Genomic DNA, 23,533 nt, shown 5'->3' with positions numbered 1-23,533 from the left:
GAGGAGGAAGGAAAGGCTGGTGCTGAATATCACTTCACTGGCCACAAGTGGCTAGGACCACGCTTTTGTGCATCTCTCCCCAAAGTCCCCAAAATCTCTCCAGCAGCACGGTGCCCCTTGGCATCACATTGGGTCCTGGAGCTGTGCATTGTTTTTTGGGAGAAAGCATCAGATGTTGCCCCGTTTTCTGCAGCACTTGGTGCTTTCCCTCGATGCCAACCATCAACCAGGCCTAAATGTGCTTAGCGTGTGAGCTCTGAGGATAAGAACCAGAGTGGTTCCTGGCTATGGAAAGAGGGGTTGGTAGTGAGGAGATAATCTTCAAAAGACAAGGCTATCTGTCCATCCTTATCTAATCTTTTCTGAGCTTGTCTAAGCATGTCTTAGCTGGGGTGAGAGGGAGATAAGACACCAGTGAGATGCACTGGTATCTGGTATGATTTGACTAGTGGAGAAACATTAGAGCTGTGGGAATGAGCTAATCGTGCAGAGGAGAAAGCTTCCCTGGTGGAGAGGTCAGTGGTGGGACATGATGGAGAGCGGCAGGCTTTTGTTTCCCTGGTGTCAGAGCTGGAATTGGAATGGCAGGTGTTTGGGCAGCTAGGAGCTAGCTCACTTTGACAATGATCCCCAGTGAAGGAAAGCCCAGGATATTTCTCATGCCAGCTGGGCTTTCCCTGAGCCCCGTTCATTGATGGATTGTAAACTCAGCTCCACAGCCCGAATGTTCCCTCCAGGAAGGATTTGATTTAAGTCACTAGTCAGAAAGACTCAATTTAATCATGGATTTCTACATAAAAGTGCATTCTTGTTGGTTGTTCTAACCTTAATACAAATTCTTCACAACTCAGAGACAGATGTAGGTTTCATTTTTAGAAGGTACACACTATACATTTTTAACGTGATTTATTTGAAAACTTTTCAAATTAGTTTTACAGCTATATCAGAAAATGAATGATTGTTTGTTTGTTTTTTTTCATTTACCAAAGGTAATTGAAGCAGATAGTTCACTTCCCAATGATTTCATAAATGTCTCCAATTCACCAGGTTAACATTAATATTTGGAGGATTTTCTTGCCATGTGTATTAGGAGGAGAACATCATCAGACAGACATTTTAAATTGTTTTATTTAACTAAAACAACAACGTTATGTATTCTGGATTCTTTTCTTCAACAGCAAACATATAATACTTTAACAAAACAAGTATATGAATTTTTGAATTTAATTAAACATTCCAGTTTTTTAAAATCAGGTTTGTTTTTGTTAAAATTGTTTTTAACTAAAATAGTTACAAGAAATATTAAAAAAAAAAAAATTAAATTGACCATGTCAGCCAGGTCAACATGAGAATCTTAAAATATTGGCTTTTACAGCTAACTCAGTTGTCTTCACCTTCATTTTCCTGTTTGTTCATAATCTGGAAAAGAAAAACAAGCTTTCCTGCTTTTTCAGGTCCCAAACGATTTCTCAATTTGGAATGAATTAGTCCAAAGGAAGAAAATATTCTCTCTACACCAGCAAAAGAAGCTAGTGCTGTTAAAAGTGAGATTATCACTTCAACAGTCTCTGAATCCAAGTGCTTAAGTGACTTCCACCAGTTCACTGGTGTGACTTTCTTTAAAACATCATCAGCAAACATATATTTCTTGAATGGGTCTTATTCCGAAACTGGGACTCTTTTATGGCCTGCTGCCATTATAAGTTTTCCTTTCTAGTGAGAGAATGGTATGGTAGATCTCAAATCAATGAAGGCTACACTCAGAAAGACCTCAAGATTTCTGGAATATGCTGCTCAAACAGTTACACTTTTGTTTCTACTGCCTGTCCCTCTCTTCTCACATTTATCTCCAGACTCCTTCTCCTTGTCCAGATCTATTCCACCCTCAAGAATCTTCTATTCATTGAACTTTTTGAAATTTTGCACTTGTAGAGAGAGGTAAGGGGTTGGCTCTGTGTACACAAATTTGCAGAGGGACAATAGGATTGAGGTCTGTTATTTCTCACCTCTGTATATTATTTATTTAATTAATTAATTTAAAACTGTTTTGCTGTTAACACGCTTGTTATCTCTGGAGACAAATCCAGTTTGAGAAGTGCAAAACTAAGCATCTATGATGGTATCTTCTAGACTGAGCACTGAGTCCCATTGGGTAGATAGAAAGATTAACCTAAATACTCTGTACAGAAGACCCTGGAACCCCGTAAGATTGCGTCCCTAATCCATGAACTACTGGAACTCATTTACAAAACTTTTCTTAAACTTTACATGAATATACTGTCTCATGCTATAGAATTAGAATTTATAATCCCTATTCCATGATGAGATATCTTTGAGCTATAATGTATCTTAATTAAAACTATCTTTAGATAGATTTTTTCCTCAAAAAGCATTTTATCAAAAAAATCCGATTTAAATTAAAAAAAAAAATCATTGATTTTTATCAACCCTGGTTCCCTCCTTCCCCCACTCTTCTTTCAGATGATCCTCAGTGTCGCAGGCTAGAAACCAGAACCCAGATCAAATCCTGGCTCAAGTCAGACGGGAGGCCAGGGGTCAGAGAACTGGCCGTGCAAATGCAGCTGTAAAAGGAAGCTTCTTCCCTGGTGGTCTATGGCATGGGGCTCATGAAAGTGATGGACTAATAGTGCAAGCAAACTTCCCCCACCCAGCTCTGCCCGTGTACCTAATTCCCGATCTGCCCCAACCCCGTTAGTCCAGTCCTGAGTCCCCCGACCGCTCTGCCAGTGCACCTCCTTCCAGGCCAGCCAGACACCTGCTATCCTGCCAATGCACCTGAACTCTGGCCAGCCATTCCCCTGCTGTGAAGCTGCAGAATGTCCCCTGGACTGAGACAACAGGGACAATTTTTGTGACGTGCGTGTGGGAAATGTCCATGAGAGCGTAGTCTGATACCACCAAATTCAGCGCATTTGTGGCATAAGCATGGTGTGACACCTCCCCCCCCCGCCCCAAATAAATCCGGAGGTGAAGGGCAGGCGTGTTTACACCTGGCACTATGCGCTTCAGTTTTAATTCAAATAATATTCTGCAGTTACAGCACTTTTCATCGGAACATCTGAAAGCGCTTTTACATTCATTAAGCCTTACCCTGCTCTGTGAGACGTAAATTCTTCTAGCTCTGTTCCACAGAAGGGCAAAACTTCTCCAGCCTGCAGAGCGGCTGGCTGCTGCTATCTGATCCCGCTGAAGACAATGGGATCTCACAGCATTTAGCCCCTAAGTGACCTCCCCAAGATCATAAGTGACCTCCCCAAGATCATAACACTGTCAGAGCTGGGAAATAGAACCCAGGAGTCCTGATCTGCTCTGAACCACACTCTCCTCCCAGAACTGGGAACAGAACCCAGGAGTCCTGACTCCCAGAGCCCTGCACCAACCAAGAGGTGACAGTAATAAGATTTTACCTTTCTAGAATATTGTAATGACTCTCTCTACATGAGGGTTCAATCCTGAGCTTTCCCTGTCACTGTGTCTTGTTTTACAATTTTAAGTGTTGGGTGTAAATATTTCATATAGATTTTTATATCACAAGAGTGTCTGTCAGACCCTCACACCCTTTATTCTGCTCCGTGTATCAACGCCCCTGGACTATAGCATTCTGCAAAGGCCTCCAACACACCTCACCATGCACCCCGCGCCGTGGTCTCGTGTCGAATTGCTTTGTCCCAGCTTCGGTAGGCTTGCTATTTAAAGCCTCTGGTGTGGTCTCTGAGGAGTCCATCCAGACTGCTAGTAATGAGTGCGCATTAGCACAATGCAGGGGTTTGTGGGTTACCCTCAGAGCATGCTTTTAATTTGGTCTCTTGCTCCTTTTAGCAGCTCTGCAATGAACAAAGCTTCTCCCTCTGAAGAATCACTATGTTAGGATCTGATCTGTTACTTATGGCAACCCACAGCATTTGGGGGCTGTCAGGAACGGCCACGTTGTGGTGTGCTGGCTGCTAATGTAATTATGTAGCTTTAAATAACTGGTGAGGTTCTTGTTTTGGCAGCCTGTATTCATTTCTGCACATTTAGCAGAGGTGGAAAACACTAGTGGTGGGTGTCTTTTTGTATCCAGAGGCATGGAGCTGGTACTTGCCCAGTCTGTGGTTGTCCGTGTGTATCTTCCGGAGGCATGGCTGGTCCTGGCGATCTATGCATAAGATACTTCTATGGGAGTGTTGCCTGTTGGCTAGAACAGAGAAGTGGGAGTCCCGACTCCTGGGTTCTATTCCAGCTCATGCTCTGAATTGCTGTATGACCTGGGGCAAGTCCATTAACACCCCTGTGCCTCAATTCCCCATTGGTATAATATTTCCCTACTGCACAGGGGTGTTGTCAGGTTTAAGTGCTTTGAGATCTTTGGGTAAAACATGCCATGCAGTTGGTCGGTAATCTGAACAAACGTGACATGCGTTTGCAGGCATTTTACCCTAATATACAGCGTGACAGACCGTCAGTGCTATGCTGTGTGCACAGCTAGGGGTTACTCCCAAAACACTTGTTCTCCTGCATATTTCATATCTGATCTATGCTGGATTCTCCCTTTCCCTATGCCTTGTACAGTATTTACATCGGTACAAAGGAATTGGATTGGAAAGCCCCCGGTTTGCACTTGTGTAAATAACTCTCCAGGCAACAGAGATCCGGACCCATTGTGTTTGAACCTTACTATTGCTTTTTGATGTGAAATGTAACAGCCGAGGCAGAGGTAGAGATGGTTTGAGTGTTTGCCAGCTGGCGGGTGCGTCGCTCCATCCACACATAACAAGTGGGACCGACTGGGATTGCGTGCCGTAGAACCTGTGTTCTGTCTCCTGTGAGTGGCTTAGCTCTCAGCTGGTTTTCGTTGCCTTGCAGCTGTGGATCGGTTAGACTGGACACACAATAGTCTTCCAGGGCAGTGTGAGGTTCATACGGCTGTACTGGAAGGGAGAGTTTCCGCTCCCCCAATCCCTGGCAGTTCTGGGAGTAGGGAGAGCTGGGTGTAGTGTAAAAGGCAGGAGAGAAAGGATGAGTCTGAGACTATACTTTGCCAGGAGCGTGGGACCCCTTACGCTGACCGTATTCTTTAAACTTTGTCGCGGTGCAGCAGGTGAGATCTAAGCTCCTGTGCGGGCTAGCTGTGCATGTCTGTGTATTCACAGCATCCGTGGCACGATGGACATGAAAGCATCTGGGACAAAGGGGAGGGCAAGAGAAGGGGCATCAGATGTAAGGTTTGACTTTGTCTAGCTCTGAGCAGGGGTCTGTCTTGTATCTGAACTGACCCACTTTTACCCTGAGGCCTGATCCAAAGGCCCCCGTTATTTTCTGGGGAGCAGGCCCCGTTCCCTTGACAAAAGTAAGGTGTTTCTCTCCTGCCCCTTCCCCAGGCTTGCTGGTTGAGTGTGACCTTCCCTTTCTATCTGGCCTGCATTCTGTGCACCGCTCCCCTCTTTTCCCCGCCTGCTCTGGACCTTGGCAGGGATCACAACAAAGGTCAGCGAGCCCGGGGAATTTGAGTCACATGGCAGGACTGTCTATTTTAGCTGCAGCACCTGCTTGCCATACCTTTTGTGAGGGAAAAAGAATCAAAAATCCAGGACGGAGAGGTGACGCAGAAAGGTCAGCGGCAGGGAAGGGCGGGGGGAGGCGTTCTCTTTCACGACAGGTGGACTGGCTGTTAACAATGGCCTGGATAATCACATTTAAATGGGAGCAGGCTCCGTGGAATAGCCCTACATTCCTCTGTGCCCTTGATATCCTGTGTCCCCTGTGACTGCATTGTCTTGCTGCGGCTTGGCATACCTCTCAGCACCTGCCAATCAAAGACAATGTCCTGCACAAGTCGCTTGAGTTGAGTGGCTCCTCTTTTTTTCAGATGTCGTTGTATGCAAATAACATTTTCTTCCCCTGCCTCCATAACGTCTATTTGATTGTTAGCACAGTAGCTCCTAGACTGAGGCCTTGTCTACATGGGGAAATTGCACTGGTTTAATTTTAAATTGGTTCAGTTACACCGGTGCAAAGTCCCGTGTGGACTCTCTTACTTTGATTTAACTGAAGCTAGTTAGGAATGGGTTTAAGCTAAATGGAAAAACCCACTCTTAAGTGTCCACTTGGGAGTTAGACTGATATAACCACAGTATACTGGTATAACCAGCAAAACTTTCCCATGTAGCAAAACTTTCCCATGTAGTGATGTGCCCAAGGTCACAGATGGAGGCTGTTGCAGAGCCAGGAATTGAACCCCCATCTCCTGAGTCTCCATCCAGTGCCTTAACCCTAATGGCAGCCTTCTCCAAAGAAGGATTTATTTATTTAATTTGGTTGGTTTTCTAAACTCGGAACTTCCCAGGCAAACAGAGATGCTTTATTATAGACTGTTAATTTTACAGAGCTAGCAGTGTGCTAGGCACCTCACAGGTGGGAAGTGCTGTGTGCATCCATTTTACAGATGCAGAAACTGAGGCAGTGGAAAATTATGACTTGCTTAAGGCTCTAGAGGGATTTGGGAATAGAACCCTGGGCTGCCTTGCTCCCAGACTACTGTTTGGACCACTAGCCATGGTGTTTTGAAGGAAAGGACTGATACTGTAGCAGGCTAAAGCATTGTGGCTCCTGGATTCTTTTCCAAGCTCTGACACAGACTCACTGTGCAGCCTTGGGCAAATCACTTTCTCGAAGCTCTGTGCCTCAGTTTCCCCATATGTAAAATTGGGGATATGGACCTACCTTTGAAGAGGATTGGGAGGCTTCATTAATGTTTGTGAAGCATTGGGAGCACTCCTGGAGAATCGCTTATCTGGTGAGGCACTTGGTTGTTGCTCAGGCCCAGAGGTGGAGAGAAGAAATATCCCCGCTGCTTCTGTTGCCACTCTGGGAGTTTGGGGAAGATTGTGAGAGTCCTTATCTAATGCCTTCCTCCCTCCACCCAGCCTGTTCAGTTTCAGGAGGGAGGGCTTTAAAGGTGTAACAGAATGTGCTGCAAAATCTGTGCTGCATCAAGTGGCAGGTAACTTGAGTGGATAACAGCCTACTACTGCTACCAGCTAATATGGTTATTCTTCCAGCTCAAATGTTAGAGGCATTGGAGGAGGACCTGGGTTTTGTCCCCAGTGATGGCCACGGATGGTGAGGAGTTTCAAAAGGCAAACATAACAGCTCAGTGAATCTCTCTACCTTGCATTCTCTCTTCCCAGGATCCCGGTGGAAATCGATGACGAACCAAGAGAAGCAGCCCTATTATGAGGAGCAGGCGCGGCTGAGCCGGCAGCACCTGGAGAAGTATCCCGACTACAAATACAAGCCGCGGCCAAAGCGCACCTGCATCGTGGAGGGGAAGCGGCTGCGCGTGGGCGAGTACAAGGCGCTGATGAGGAACAGACGGCAAGACACCAGGCAGGGCTACTTGATAGCGTGAGGCTCCATCTCTTTTGGTCCCCATATACCTGCATTTCCCCTTCCCCCCCACCGCCCTGAAAAAGTGCCTTTGTCTGTAGCTGCCAGCTGCTGAATTGCAAACAATGCTGGGGTGGAACACAGGGCATAACAGTGCTGCACAGAAGTTTAGATAGGAAGTGAAGAGCAATACTGCATCCTGTTGAAATCGCAGTGCAGGTTAGATCAGCAGGACATGATTAGCAGTGTCAGTATATGTCCAGGGCAATGGGGAACCCTAGGATCTCCCAGTAGTCGTTGTGTTACATACCTTGGCCACTAAGAACTTATTTTGGGTGTAGTGAGGATGAAACCCCACATCCTCATGCCCTAGAAGCACCACTTCTGGTTGGAAAGGAGACTCTCCATTAGCTGTTAGCAGTTACGGGTTCTATGACACACAGCTGAGCCCATCCAGTAAGGTGTAGTGGTGCACAGACATGCTAGCCAGTTTATTGCGCTGTATCTATCCATGTATACGATAGCCGAGAGAAAGGTGGTTAATTCAATACTGCAAAGGGGCTGGGGGCCAGAAAGACCAGAAGGAAGAGAGAATCCCCAGTAAGGCTTGTCAATGATTTCCCCTCAAAACTGTTTTTAATGGAAAATAAGAGTTTTCAATTGCATGACATTTTTTATGAAAAGTTTCTGCTTTCCGGGGAAAATTTTGGATTTTTCGTCAAAAAACAGAACTCTTGAAAACTGACGCATTTTGGTTCAAAAATGCCACTGGGGTGCCTCATGGGAGATGTAGTTCAGTTTCCCCCACGAGCTGGGCTCCTCAGCCGGAATACATCTCCCTTGATTCAACTGCCTCCTTTCACCATGAGGAGAGACCAGGGTGCATCATGGCAGGTGTTGTCCAAACAGGGAGCCGAACCTATAGAAGAAAATGGGGTCATGAGACACCAGAACTACAACTCCCATGAGACACCACGGCAGCCTTTCATAATTGAAATATTTGTGTTTGGCCAAAATATTTCTGGTTTGGGGTTTTCCACTGAAAACTCTAATTTTCTGGTGAAAATTTCAACATGCCTTTTTTTTTTTTTTCGTTTTCATTGGAATTTTCCAAGGGAGGGTGGGAGCCCCTTTCCCAACCAGCTCTAATGCCCAGGGACGGTGACTGTGATCTCCTGCTTTGCAGGCCCCAGGGTAGTCAGATGCAAGCCTCTTCATCAGATGTCCTGTACCAGAGGCCGGTGAGCATGCAGCTGGCGCCACCGCTGGTGGAGCACTACCTGCCCCGCAGCATGGACCCCAACATGCCTGTCATCGTCAACACACGCAGCCTCAAGTCGCAAGAGGGCGACGGCGGGGAGGACGGGCACTCGGTGGCGGATGGCGAGATGTACCGGTACAGCGAGGACGAGGACTCCGAGGGCGAGGACAAGAGCGACGGGGAGCTGGTGGTGCTCACAGACTGAGCAGAGAGCCAGGGCGGGGTGGGGTGCGCGTGTGTGAAGCGGGGAGCAGCAGCAGATTTTGCAGCGTTCCCCCGCCTGGGACTGGAACTGAAGACCTGACTGAGTGGGGAGGAGATGGGAATGGGGGCTTGGGGAGAACTGCCGTCACAGCATGGCTCCCTGATCTAGGAAGTGACTAGACTCAGGGGGTCGCTTGCGAACCCCTCTGCGTGCAGAGCTCTTTGCAGCTGGGCCGCCCTTGCCCCCCGAATGGCCTGGCGTGCAGGGCTGTGCTGGATGTATATAGTGGTGTGCGGGGGACAACGGGAAGTGTGCGTGCCAACGCGCACAGCATGGGGGGAGCCTTGGCTCATTCGCCCGCCCAGAAGGAAGAGGTGCCAGCCCTGCCGTATAATGCATTTACCCAAGCAGCAACGGGGATGGTGCTTGGCGTGAGCTGACATCTGGATATTTCCTTGTGGCACAGAGGTGGGAGGTGCCTGGCCCCTCAGCATGGGGGCAGAGCAATCCCAAGGCTGTGTAAAAGCTAGCTAAAGCGGGAGGGGATGCAGCCCTAGGACGGCGGAGCTGTGAACGTGGGGAGCTACTGCACAGCGGATCCAGAAACTGCCCCTGTGGAATCCAGCTTTCTCCCTCCGGAGGTTGCAGGGGCATGGGTTACTGGCTCCCTGCCGGGCAGGCCTCTCGCCAGCATGAGCAGCAGGAGGTTTAAAGACGGGCTTGCGGGTGAGGTGCTGCAGGGTTAGTTGGATGTGGAGGAGCCCAGCTCCCCTCGGCTGAGCCATGCTGTGCGCGGAGAGCCAGGCCTGTGGGGGAGAAATCGCCGCACAGAGGAGATGCAGGTAGGGGTGGGCTTCCCTCCACTCCCTCTTATCCTTAAGCACCAAGGTCCATCCGGAGTCCCCCACTGCATTGGGGACGGGCGCTACCTCCTCCTGGCTCCCTGCTGGCTAGGGAACAAACCCACTTCATGGGAGCCCTCTCTCTAGGGCTGCAGATCCAGGCCCGCTTGGAGCGTGGGGCTCAGAGCAGTTGGTGGAGGATCCCAAGTGAGCTACAAACAGCCCATATGGGAAACACCTCCCGAGACTCTCCTGCCGTTAAGCTAACAGGACGCGTGGGGATGGGGGAAGAGGGCTGGAAAACTTAACCTGCCCCCAGCATTACAAATGCATTTGCCTCTGGGCAGCCCTGGCTCTGCGAGGGTTAAATAAGGAAAGACCCCAGCGGCTGGGAAGACCTTTGTCCATTGTCTTCCCCCCGCCCCCCCATCCCGGCCCTGTTGTGCAGCCAGCTGAGGAGAATCCTCACCTGTTCGGGGCCCTGCCAGCTGCAGCAGGAACAACACAGTTGCCACCATTCAGCCAGGCTCTCTGGGGCCTTTTCATTTCTCCAAAGCAAATGTCTGGGTGGAACACTTGTTCCTCATTCAGTCTGTGTGCCAGCCCGCCCCGCCCTCGCCCCCTGCTCCTTCGCTCGGGCCTTTCTTTCTCTCGTTCCCCCCCTCGCTCTCTGAACCCTGCCAGTAAATTCCCATGGAGCCATTTTTAGCTCTTGACTAGCGTGAGTAAGAGCCAAGGTCTCAGAGGAGCCTTTTATCCTCCTGACAGCTCTGGCCCAGTTTGTAAATAAAGCTGCTGCCCGTTTCTTTGCAGCGGCATGGCAGGGCATTCTGCTGCAGAGGGCTCAGCTCCCGGCATGGGACGGGCACGGAGCCCCAGCCTGTCCCCGCGGCACGGCATTGGCTAACGGTGCCTGTAGCAGACTGGGACCCTCGGGCTGGGATTCCCCTGCGGCTCCCGCAGGTGAACCCCATTGGCTACCGGGGGGCCTGTGCTGCTCTTGCGGGTCTCCTACAGCTTTGCAAATCCGTTTGAGCCGACACACTTTGCCAGCCACTGTCGCAACGGAGCATGCCAGCTGTGCTCTCTTCACCTCCCCCAAGCAAATCCTCCTGGCTGGAGGTATGGTGCAGGCCATGCCTCAGGGCTGGGAACCAGGTCCCAGCATGGGACCCTGGCTCTCCCTGGTGGCAAGAGCTGAAACCGCATCCAAAACAAGCCAGCAGCCCATAGGCAGGGAGTTAGTCCTGGCTGGCAGGAAGGCGAGGTCCATTCTGACAGCTGGGATCCTGTCACCTGCAGAGTCCCTTCCCTGGCATGGCCCAGGCTGCAGTGGGAGGGAAGAGCCCCAGCAGCTCAGGTGGCCGCTAACAGCGAGAGCTGCTGGATGTCCCCCTGGCCTGTGCTGGGGATGGAGGCGAGGGGAGGTGGTCCTCTGCAGGTGTTTCTCTTCTCCGCCCCCTCCCTGATCTGGCTTTAATGCTGCTTGGCAAAGATTCCCCCTCAGGATCGTGTTATTGGAGGGGGGTTCTGCTTTGCTTGCACATCTCTGGACTCTGGCGCCCCAGCTGGTGGCTGCTAGAGGCATGCGGCCTGGGGCCTTGATAGGGAACACGCGGCCCCTGGAGAAGAGCTGCCCGAGATCACTTCGCTGTAACTGGTTGCCTTTATGGAGGGACTACTGGCCCAGGCAGGCCTGGGTTAAATGGGGTGAGTCCCTGAATCTCCAGGGTAGACATGGCAACAACTGGCTGACCTGACTTGGCCGCTCGATCTTGCATCCAGCTTAAGAACTGTGCGTCAGAGCCTCAGCTGGTCTAAATCAGCATAGCTGTATTGAAGCTGATTGATTTACACCAGCTGAGGATCTGGCCCTCTTTCTTCTTCTTCTTCTCTCACCTGCTGCTGTCCTTATTTCAACTGCTGTCACCTATATGCAGCACTCCCCTTCTGGCCTGGGGCGTGGGCCCCTTTCCTGGCTTGGGCTTCGTTCCTCGCAACCTCGAATCTCTTGTGGTTTGTTTTGCTTGTTCCTTTGTCAGTGCAGCAACTTCCAGGGAGGGGGCATCCCCAGGCTGAGAAAAGTGTCTCCTTCCTAAACTGCTGCACAAGTCAGCCATGCTGGGAGAGGGAGAGCTTCTCGAGAGTTCTGTCTCGTAACCCCCTGTAGTGAATTGAGGTCCCGTCACCCTGGTGTCCAGCCGAAGGTAGGCACAGCACAGGTTGCACTGTCAGAAAGTGGCGCGTGTGTATGCGAGACAGAGAGCGTCTGAGTGAACAGTGGTCCCCAGATTCGGGGCAAAACCGAACTGAGGGGACGGGTGCGTGCGGGTAGGCTGAACCTCAGGATCCCCTCAAAGGCCCGGTGGCATATCTGCCCCAGCCGGTGCTGGCTTTTCCACGGCAGAGCTCAGCCCCTGTAAGGGTCCCTTTCTCCATTATTTATTATACCTGCCCCTCCTGTGGTGTCCTTGACAAGCCCCTGGGGTCCAGGTTAGGGGGGCTAGGGGGGAAGGGACGGGAGGAAGGGGACTGGACAGGCAGGAATGCATTGGAAATAGGAATCATCCCCCGTTCTGTAAATCGGCCCCAGATGTGCCCAAGCAACCAGCTCTTTTTTGTTTTTTTTTATGACTGTAAATATAGATAGAGCTTTATTTTGTTAATAAGACGATGAGTAACTTAACCTGTATATTTCACATACTTGTTTACAACCGTGGGGTTTTTGTTTTTGTTTTTCCCCTCTTGGCTGAATAAAGAGGATGTTTTGGAGCAGAGATCTGGGCTGTTCTGCTTTGGGGAACAGATCACACGTGGGGAGAGGGGTGCGGTTTCTCTTCCTCCCTCCCCGCCCCTCCTCATTTTCCTTCACTTTCGTCCTTCCCGATGCTTTTTCGTTCCTGGTGTGGCCTCGCTTGTCTTACTGTCAGCACTCTCTTCATTGTGCCCCTCCACCTCTTGTCTAGATTGGTCGTCAGCACCAGGATCAACCCCACCACCTTTGGCTGTCAAAGCACCTGTCTCGACTCCCTGAGCTCCACGGCTGACGTTGGCTGGCAAACATCCATGTGGTCCGGGACAGAGATCCCCATCAGGTCGGCATGGGTGACAGCATTGCGAAGTCCTGTCTGTAGTCTGTCTCCTCCTAGCTATTCCTACCTCTTGCCTGCCTACCTCGTTTTCCTTTTCTCCCACCCGTCACCCTTGTATCAAGCCTCTGGCTGCAGGCTCAGCCCGCTGAGAAATGGGTGTCCTGCAGCCCCCTTGGTGCATGGCGGTGGGTTTCCGAGGGTGCCCTTGTGCTGACGAATCTTGAGAGGAGTCTGCTCCAGATGTCGCCTGGGGTTAGATACTTCCCACTGCCCAGCAGCTGGATGCGATGGCCCTATCGGGGGGCGGGCTTCCATCCCCTGCACCCGCTGCCTGACGCAGAGTAGCCGAGGAACCCCCACGTTTTGTGCTGTGGCCCCCTTTGGACATTCATGTTGCTCTTCACCCAGAGGTTGTTAATAAACGGAACTGATCCTTGCGCTCTGCCCCCGCCCGCACCGGGCGTGCCCCCCAGTTTGAAACCCAGGGCTGGGCGTGCAAGCCAAACGCTATGGCCCCCTGCCCTCTAGTGGCAAGGGGGGGGAACTGCTGCTGTTTACGAAGTTTCACTTGTTTCTGCTTGTGAGTGGATGACTGTAGAACACAAGCTGGGTCTGAAAAATGAAAGTGAATGATAAGGAGGGGTGTCTGTGGGGGAAAGGCGTTACCCAGCGTTTAATTCCCTTGGGTACTGGGCGTTATGTTCCTCTCGGTTTTCATATCACACCGTGGGGAATTAATCCAGCTGCTTCTCAGCCTGGTTGCTTTAAAAGTCTTTCTTTGGGGGTGAGAGACGGGGGGGACAGGTCTCCTTTCGGACTCACGAGCCACATGGCCGAGAAGAAGCAGCAGCTGAAGAGAAGTCGGTGTGAAATAACAGTGAGGAAAGGGGGGAGGGCACAGCGTCCCTGGGAAGGAGGGAGAGAATGCAGGACCCTGGTATAGAGAGAAGGGAGAATGGGGTCCCATATAATCCCAGACAAGGGGGGGAACCCTGGTATGGGGGGAAAGGAGTATAGGGGCACACACAGCCCCTGGCTTGTGGGGAAGGTTAATGGAGAAGCCCACAGAGCCCCTGGTATGAAAGGGAGAATGGGGGGAGAGGGCAGTGGAGGGAGGTTGGGGAGATGTAGGGGGGTGGGAGGGACGCAGGGAACTTGCAAGGGAGAATAGCAGCCCTAGTTCACGCAAAGCACTACCCCCAGCCTGTGTGAGCTCCAGAGGAGGTGTTGCTGTGAAACAATCTTCATATTAAAGGTTTTTACATGCAGATAGAGGTCTGTGGAAATTCTGGTCCCCTCACAGAGTGGAGCGGAGTCACTGATGGGTCTTTGCCCTCGCTGCTGACCTGTGAACCGGGTGTAGCAGGTCTTTATTTGGAAAGGAAGTAATTTGCAGAAAGGTGGTCCCTGCTCCTCACCCATCCCCGAAAGCCAGGGTGGCATAGCCACCTCTTCCTAAATAACATCTGCTGTTCTCAGTGGGGCCACAGCTACACAAATTCAGCGGTGACCACTCTCCCAATTGTGGCTTGAGTCTCTGTTAGGGGAGACAGTGCGTCCTGGTAGATAGTGCAGCGCACTGGGAGCCAGGAGAGCTGGGTCCTGTTCTTCTTTCTGCCGTTGGCCTGCTGGGTGACCTTGTGCAAGATTCACAAAGGGGACTTGTGAATTCACAGCCCTGAGCTGGCTCCCCAGGCCCTGAAGAGAGAGAGTGAGGCTCCTCACAAAGGTATTCACAGAAAGCAGCAAGCTGCCCAGGGAGCCCCTGAGCTAAGCCAGCAAGAAAAAGGGAGGAGGGGCCTCAAAGGTGGTGAGGTGCCTAACGCTGGCCTAAGGAGAGCCACCGCCAGCCGCTGGGGATTCTCAGCTCAGAACGGGCTCTTGGAGTTCTGTGACTGACCCACCTGTGCCCTAGGAGCAGAGAGAGGCCCCCCTTGCTATTGCTACGTGCCCAGGGGTTAGGCCACTTGCATGAGAGGTGGGAGACGTGTTTTCCGATGCCTGCTCTGGCTGATTTGCAGCAGGGATTTTGAACCTAGATTTCCCACTTCTTGGGAGAATGCTCTAGCCCCCTGAGGACAGGGTGTCAGGGTAGGCCTCTCCTGGGAAAACTTCCACTTTTTATAAATAATAAAAGATATTTTGGGCCAGCGTGCAAGAGAGGGAGGCTCTAACCCAGTGGTTCGGGCGCTCTCTGGGGCTATGAACTAGTCAGCTTTCATTCCTTGCCCCAATTCCCAGCATACAAAACGCCAGCTCCAAACCAGGGATTCAGAGGGTGTTCTACACTGGAGGAAAGGGGCCTGGCTGCTGGGACGAGGGGTGGAGCTGCCTACCACAAGAATTCAAACATCCAGCTATATTCTGGGCATGGTAGATGTGCTCTGAATACCTAGCGTGAGAGCCCTGACACCAAGAAGCTCAGTGGCACCAGGAAGGCAGCTTGACACACCCTTAGCAATAGGGATTGGGAGGCAGTTAATCTCTCTGGCCCAGCACATGTTTACTTGTTAAAGCTGTCCCACTGTGCATTAAACAGGAGAGATTGAGGGACGGGGAGTATCCTGAAGGTTGGTGGCTAGTACATGGCCCTACTATGTAGGAGGCCTTGATTTGAGCTCTGCTCCAAATCAGGAATTCAGAGGTGGGGTTTCCCCTTTCAGGTGCGTGTCCTGAAGTGTGGGGTGGAGAGATGTGTGTGCATTAAAAACTCCTACGGTCAGCTCCAAGCACTTACCTGTGTGATGGGCTCCACCGGCAAACAGTGAACTCAAGAATCGGCAGCATTCAAGACCTAGGTGGCTTCACACGTCCCTAGGCAGAGACTTGACCCTGACTCGGATACCTCACAGCTGAGAGGCCCCAGCTACTGGGCTACAGAGTCAAACTGTTTCTCATGTTCTCTCTGGCCCAATGTATATATATTTTTGTTTAATACCAAGTGGAACACCTTCAACAGGAGAGATTGAGGGTGCCTTGCTCTGGGTTACCCTGGAGCCTTGTACTTAGAGCTCGGTGTGGAAAGGTAGAAGACCTGGTCCAAAGCAGGAATAAAAGCTTCCCACAGCTCAGGTGAGGGGACCTGGCTGCAAAAAGTCTTAACGTCTCGCTCCCTTTTGAACAGGGCAGAAAAGCTCTGTGCACACACGTACACACCTAGCTTGAGAGTCCTGCCGGAGCTGAGCCATAGGCTACAGGCAGCATTGCACACTCCTACGTGTGGAAATTTAAGTAGGGACGTGTCCATGAGTGGAGGAGGGGCTGAGCTGTGGGCCCCCCAAAATAGCTAATCTGCAGCTATCTTTTGTGCGGGGTGGACACGCTCGGGACACGCACCCTGACTGTGAGAGCCCCACTAGGTCTTCAGCCCAGAGCAACTGGGCACAATCGGGACACACAACGAAACGGGGAGGGAACTGAAGTGGCCCGATCAATCTCACAAGCAAGGCAAGCACCTAAGCCATTCTCTCTGGCCCAATGCATAGCCAATTACTTACTGCACAGCGGAGCAGGAGCAGTTGCTGCCCCCTGGGGGATGCCCTAACCCACCCTGGGGGTAGAGTGTAGGAAGAGCACAGCTGCTTTCTTTCTGTCGCCCCCTGCATATTTCATTATTTACATACAATATGGCACTGCTTTGCAAGGAAGATGGGTTCCCCGATAGGCTTGTGGTTAGGCTTTGCCGTGGGGGTGTGGGGACCCAGGGTGAGGCCCTGCTCCAAATTAGGGGCGTGCAGGTGGGCATTCCCCAGCCAAGGCACGTGTCCCATCCCTGGAGCTGTTTGGTGGAGGAGCAAAAAGCTCTAATGGCTCTATTTTGTGCCGGGCAGAAAAAGCTCTACAACTCCTACTAAGCTTGACAGTCCTGCCAGGGCTCAGGAACCAAGGTCTAATGGGGAAGCCTCACACGCGTGCAGAGAAATGAACACCAGGACTGGAACCTGAGGCTCAGCCAGCCCCGTTGAATGTGCAGACCACTGGCCTCGTCCGGGAACGGCTGGAGTAGTCTCTCTGGCCCAACACATAGTTGACTATGGCTACTAAGTGCAACAGCTTCAACAGGAAAGATTGAGCCCCTTCAGCTAAGGGCAAGCTCTGGCATGTGGGTTAAGGCACGGTGCTGGACTGTGAGAGCATCCCTGGTTCAAATCCCTGCTGCTGGAGTTGAGGGGTGCTTTCCTCCCAGGCCATAAGAGTGGCAGATGTGCCAGCTGCCAAAGTATTTTTACCAGACAACTGTATTTTGGGCACAGCAGACCCACTCTGAATCCACGTGCTCATCTGAGAGCCTCACTAGGTCCTGGCACTGAGCAAAGCAGCACCAGTAGGAGACACACACACAGCCATACTGGTTTGGGCAAGTCCCATAACCCTCTCCTTGCTTCACCTTGCCCCTGTGTAAGCTGGAAATAATACTGTTCACAGAGGGGTTGTAAGGCTTCATTATCAAATGTACTTGGCTTAAAGAGGCTGTGGCAGAGTGAAGCAGTGGTACTGGGAAAGATCCGTGGCAGGCTGCTCCAGGGTAGGGGCGCTAACCTAGCTGGTGGGCAGTTCTACCCTGCTTCCCTAAGTCCCCGAGCCAGAGTCGGCGCTGGCGTCAGTCAGCAGGATCCCAGTGCCATCAACAGAGCTACGCGGCTTGACACCAGCTGAGGAGCTGACCTGGTCCCTGCACATTCGCTTGCACGTGGCATTCGCCTTCAATTCACTCCCTGCCCCGTGCTTCATTACTGGATGCTGTGTGTCAGACGACCAGGGCTGGATGCTGCTCTCTCACAGGGGGGTGGCTGCATTTCAGCAGCGGTGCGGTTGTTCCAGCGTACAGGGGCTGACCCTGCTCTCGCTGGAGTCCTCTGCAAAACTCCCATTGGCATCACTGAGCTGATCAGCGTGGCCAAAATAAGGGCTGAGGCTAAACTGAGGACGTGCTCCAGGGCCCTGCAGCATGGACATTACATCACCTTGGACTCAGCAAAGAGCCGCCGCGAGATGGTGTTAGCCTCCCTTACACACAGCCACTTGCCCAGGTGTATCTTGCCTTCACCCCTTGCCCAACACCATTGAACTTGGCTCACAGCCTTTCACGCACTTTGGCAGCCATGGAGCGGAAAGGCACCATAAGACTGTGAGACATGACTGGTATTGAGGCTGCATGGAGCACTCCATGTCTAGGAACCCTCTAGTACCTAGTGCAGCAGGCAGGGGTGTGGGAGGGGGGTGTATCTTCAGCGGAGCCTAAGGGACGCAGGTGCATGTCAATGGGATTGGGTGCAGGGCCGTCCTTAGGATTTATGGGGCCGTATGCAGTGTTATTAAACTGGTGCCCCTATGCCCGATGGCAGCCCAGGCTCACAGGTGTATTTTCGATAAGGGTGGGATTTTGAAGGATTTATTTAAAAAAATGACATGGCTGAAGAGCCAGGCATTTAAGGCTAAAGATGAGTACTCAGCTCGTACATCTAAAAAAACCAAAATCTATGGAAGGCTTTTTTTAAAGAGACGTGGTTTTTATAATCGTCAGCAACACATGACTGAAATATTTTTAAAGCCATTTTTAAACTAAGGTCTTGTAGACTAACATGTTCTGAGTAAATATGACAGTAACACCCAACTGTTTGTGTCAGTAAATTCAGAAACTGACAGTATATACTTGGGGGTTGGCAGATGCCTGTTAGATGGCTTCTTTACCACGTGAATGGCTCTTTATCAGTTTCAGTGTTGACCTAATAGGGCTGGCAGGCTGGAAGGCCTTTTCACTTTTAAGTACTAGATTTCCCTCTGAAGGAAGACTCACCAGGCTGCAGCAACCAGCTGTGGTGGGAGCCTGCAGGAAGGGTCAGAACAGGGATAGGAAGAGGCGGTGGGAGACACTAAGACCCACTGCTGTAGCTCACTGACCTGCCTTGTGCCTTCCTGCTGAGTGGCATGTAAGGGCATCACTGCGGGGACGAGCCAGGCCGGGACATGGCTGCATCTGGCACACGTTGCCCCACCCATCACGCCCAAGAAAGCCTGGCGCAGAATCAGGGAGTCGAATGCAGACTGTTCCCAGGAGGGGGAATGGGAGCCCTTAACACTGCACTGCACCAATGCTGCTCTTTATTAAAGTCCCGGTACAGCAAGTCCTGGTCGGCTCTAGGAACTGGAGGGGGCCAAGAACTCTCTGGTTGTAACATCATAACGTTGCAGGGCTCATAGATGTTGAAGATGAAAGAGCCCGGTTAGAGAGAGTGTAGGACTGTGCAATGAGTGCCAAGCCAGGTGCCCCCATTTACAGCACTTAATGCCATTCCACACTAGTTTGAACTCAAAATTTCGGGGTGGCAGTTTTGTACCACATGGTTAAAAACCCAGAGAAAACAGTCATTTCTTCATGCCCTGTGAAGCAAACTCGCTGGGTTTTGCCCAGGTCTGGAGATCTCCTAACAGGTCCCTCTAGAGGCAGGACAGTGGTTTTGCACAATCCTCCCCCCTTGGCTGGCTGGAATAGGAGCCCTGTAGCTTTAAAATCTTTTCTCTCCTGCAGGAAGGAATTGCACCTGGTGCTAGTCAATGGATTGGACCCTGCCAAGGCAGATGGAGCCTTAAGATTGCAGGACTAGCTAGAGAACCGTGAGCTGGGGCTTGCAGAGGCTCTCAGCACAGTAGGTGCATGTTTGAGGGGGCCGGGCACTCTTAAAATGGGACCTGCTGGGTGCTGTGCATATTTGAAAACCTTTCTCTGATTTAGGCCCTTAAATGGATGCTGAGCTCCTCTGAAAACCTGTCCCTGAGAGGGGATGCTGAGGTCTTGAAAATCTGGCCCTGGGAGGAATAATAATAACAAAGACATAAATGTATTTCACGTTTTTATTGGAGCTGCGTCCAGCCACCGTAGTCAGGATATTGGCCTGTTGTGTTAGGTGCTAGATTGAGTTTAGCTGGCATAGATTGGCATTGCCTCATTGAGTTCAATGGAGCTATGTTCATTTACACTAGCTGAGGACCTGGTTCATTCTAGTTCTGTTTGCTGGAGTGCTGGCTTTTTCTCCTACGGCTCTGGCCAGGCCTAGCCCCTAATTATTGCTCAGCACCGTTGTGAGCGATGGCAAGGGTTTGTGAAGGCGGAATCTCTATCCTCCCCTCCATCAGAGAAGCTGAAGTGAATAGACCTGACTAGCAACTTCATCTCCTGGGTGGGTGAGGAATCCTTCCGGCTGCTGAGCACCCTGCAAGAGCTCATCCTCGCCGAGAACAGGCTGACTGCGCTGCCCGCATTGCCCAGTAGCATCGTGCGGCTCGATGCCCGGCTCAATAGGATCCAGAGCTCCGGTGTCAGACCTGAAGCCTTCAGGGTGAGTCTGTGCCCAGTGGCTGGTGGCCGCCCCAAGATTCCAAAAGGGGTCCCTAAATTTCACAGCTTCTTTTCCACCCTCCAAGAGGGCTGGGGGGGTCTCTTGGGGTATGTCAAGTGAGTGTAGATGCTCAACCCCTAAGTTAACAAACTCAGGGTCTGCTAACTTGGGTTCTATAACCCTGAGCTTACTCTGCAGCAAAGACAGAAACTTTCAACTTTAGCTGTATTTCCTCCAGCTTTCACTTTCACCCCACCACAGGGTGCAACAGAACACGTGTCAAAACCCACCCATCCCTGTGTCTTTCTTGCCTAATCTCTGCTCTTTATCTCCCTTCTGCTTTGCCTCATCATTTAAGCCCATTGTCTCCATAAGTGAGATTGATTCAATTTCTCCTTCCTAATAAAGAAAGTGGACTTGAGCAGGGAACTCAGCCTATGAGTCCTGTTAAAGTTCCTCTTTAATTAACCACTAATTGGACCAAAAGAAAAGTAGCCCCCAAAAGTTAGTGCTCAGAAGAAATCCTGATGAGCTTGGTTCAGTTCCTCTGTCTACCCCCTGAAAAGAGGGATTTCCATAAGGTGCTCACGGAAACTTTTTGTGTTGGAGCAGTGCTACTTTAATTCAATAGTAATTGGGCCAAATGAAAAGATTAGAGCAAGAAGCCCTCTATAGCCTAGTGGTGAGGGCTCTCTCCTGGGATGCTGGAGACCTTGGTTCAATTCACTCCTCCAGCTGCTGAGAGGGGTGCTGCTCAGTTGGGAGGGTGCTCACTTTTCCTCTTGAAGCTGCTCCGCTTTAACTCAATAGTAAGTATTAAAAACGAAGACACTAAAGCAAGAAGCCCTCTGTAGCCTAGTGGTGAGGGCTCTCTGCTGGGATGTGGGAGTCCTTGGTTCAATTCATCCCTCTGCCTGTTGACAGGTCACCTGGGAGGGTGCTCACTTTTCCTCTTGAAGCTGCTCCACTTTAACTCAATAGTAAGTATTAAAAACGAAGACATTAAAGCAAGAAGCCCTCTATAGCCTAGTGGTGAGGGCTCTCTGCTAGGATGCTGGAGTCCTTGGTTCAAGTCCCCAAGGCCTAAGATGGAAGAAATCTTTGAAGAGGGCATTGCTGTCTGAGCAGCGGCTTTTATTTTAATATTTAGTGGCCACCAGCCCCGGCCCCAGCAAAAGCTGAATCACTCTTTCGCCCCCGCTGGTCGGACACCCACCTAGGCTGTAGGAGATCCCAGTTCCAATCCCTTCTCCGCGAAGGGACTGGAACGAGGAGCTCCTACATCCCAGGGACCACCCCTCCTCCCTCCACCCCCCGCCCTGCCCCACCCCCCTACCCCACCAACCCCCCTACCCCCCCGCCCAACCACCCCACCTCCCCTCCACCCCCCTAAGAGGTGAGAGACCCCTGTTCAAGCCCCCTCCTTTTGCCTGGAAGACAAGGGCCTCCTGCAAAGGAGAGGGGACTTAAACAGGAATTTCCCATCTCCCTGGTCACCTGGGAGATAGGATGTCCTCATTCCAACCCCTTCTTAAGGGGCAGAGGCAGGATTTGAACCAGAAATTTCAGGGATCTCCCACTTCCTAAGCAAGCACCCAACCACTGGGCTACAGAGTGATCCTAGCTCTTGTAGCTCCCCAATGAATAGTTAAGTAAAGCGGACCAGTTCCAAGAGGAAAGCTTAAAGGTGCTCCCTCTCCAAAAGGTACCACATTTCCTGGCCTTTTGAGGGACTTGAACCCAGGTCTCTCACATTCCTGGTAGGCAGCCTAACCACTTGGCTAGAGACACCTTCTGATTTTCTCTTTGGCCTCGCTAATAGTTAAGTAAAGTGGAACAGTTTCAACAAGCAAACTAAAGGGAAGCTCTCTCTTCAGAGAGCACCTCAGCACCAGGAACACAAGGTGGGATTTGAACCTGCCTTGCAAAGGCCCCAAACCAGCACCCAATCCACCAGGCTAGGAAGGGATACAAACACCAGCCCTGTTTTCTATCTCTAGTCCCAGACAGAGTCAATTAGCAATGACTATAGAGTGGAACAGCTTCAACAGGAGAGCTTGAGAGGTTCTAACTAGTGGCTTCTCTATAGCCTGGTGTTAGGCCCTGTGCCTAGGGTGTGGGAGATGCTGGTTTGAGACTGTGCTCTGACTCGGAGGTGGCAGCCTTCCCTGGTGAGTGTGCTGGCAGGATGGTGCTGCTTGCTGTGGCCAGTCTAAGGCATAATCCCTTTTGTGTCAGGAAGAAAAGCTCTACACGCACTGCCAAGAGGGGAGAGCGCTGCCCAGCGTCCAGGAAGCCTCAACAACCTCACACACAGGCCGCCAATTACCAAGGCAAGATTTAAACCTGACACCGAACCAGCCCAACAGCGTGCTCACACCACAGGACTCGAGAGTCAACTGCTTGAGCAGCCTCGCTGGCCCAGGAGAGCGGTAAGGATGGCTTCACCGTGGCACAGCTTCCAGAGGGTAACCGAGGGATGTTGGTTAGGAATGACTCTCTAGTATGGGGCTAAGGCCTCTTTGTGGGAGTGCTGAGTTCAAATACCACCATCAGGGACAGGAAGGTGGGGCTCCTGTCCTGTTGGCTGACGAGCAGAGCATACTGCTGGGAGAGCTGCTGCCCACAAAATTTCGACTACACAACTATGTTTGGGGCCCAGAAGACAGTCTCTGAAGATCCCTTGTTTGAGGCACTCACTACTTCTGCCACATTCAGCACCCAAACCACTGCACTAGCAAGGGACTCAAATACAGCTCGCCCTTTGCTCTCTCTGTTGCCCAATACAGATTGAATTTGTTATAAATATAAAGTGGATCAGCTGCAACAGGGGAGATTGAGAAACTCCAGCTGTGGGTTCCCCTGTAGCCTTGTGGTTAGGCTATGCATGAGGGGGTGGGAGAGACGCTGGTTTGAGAGTGTGAGCCAGCTCTAGGATTTCATGGTGACCCTCCTAGGTGCGTGTCCCAGTCTCTGGGACGGGTAGAGCTGGGAGTAGTTTAAGGCCTGATCTATTTTGTGCTGGGCAGAAAAGGCTCTGGGCACAGCTACTGAGAGCACTACAACGGTCCAACCTCAAGACCTGCTCAAGAGGCAGCCAGCTTTGTACTCACATGCCTGTAGGTGCTGCAGCAGGGACCTGAACCCAACGCTGCCTTAGCCTAGCTGAGTGCCCACGTGGCTGGGCTAGAGACAACTGCTTGGTTTTGCTCCCTGGCCCAACACACAGTTAACTATGGCTACTAAGTGCAACAGCTTCAGCAGACACGACTGGGAGGCTCTGCTTAGAAAAGATTCTCTAGCCTGTTGGTTAAGACCCCGTGGTGGGACAAGGGTAGAGCCCTGTTCCCTTCTCAAGGAGTTCAAAGGGAGGGGTAGGGGGGTCTACCCCTGTTGTCTGACCGGTG

General features: G+C 51.3%; 1 protein-coding gene across 20 annotated transcripts in view; it reads left to right on the top strand.

The window, feature by feature from the left end:
* Positions 1–12,474, top strand: part of SOX13 (SRY-box transcription factor 13) — a 90,125-nt gene extending 77,651 nt beyond the window's left edge. For 15 of the 20 annotated variants that reach the window (XM_043533454.1, XM_043533452.1, XM_043533443.1 and 12 more), the window contains 2 exons: positions 7,191–7,407; positions 8,576–12,474. In XM_043533454.1, coding sequence (XP_043389389.1) covers positions 7,191–7,407; positions 8,576–8,855 — 497 coding nt within the window. In that variant the 3' untranslated portion in view covers positions 8,856–12,474. The remainder of the gene's footprint in view (positions 1–7,190; positions 7,408–8,575) is intronic. The other 5 variants (XM_043533461.1, XM_043533460.1, XM_043533458.1 and 2 more) reach the window with 1 other exon arrangement.
* Positions 12,475–23,533: the final 11,059 nt, after the last annotated feature.

Source organism: Chelonia mydas, chromosome 21 (genome assembly GCF_015237465.2).
Source record: "Chelonia mydas isolate rCheMyd1 chromosome 21, rCheMyd1.pri.v2, whole genome shotgun sequence".
In the NCBI taxonomy this organism is placed as follows: Eukaryota; Metazoa; Chordata; order Testudines; family Cheloniidae; genus Chelonia; species Chelonia mydas.
Note: the sequence above shows the minus strand (reverse complement) of the source record. Positions and strands in the feature narration are given on the sequence as shown.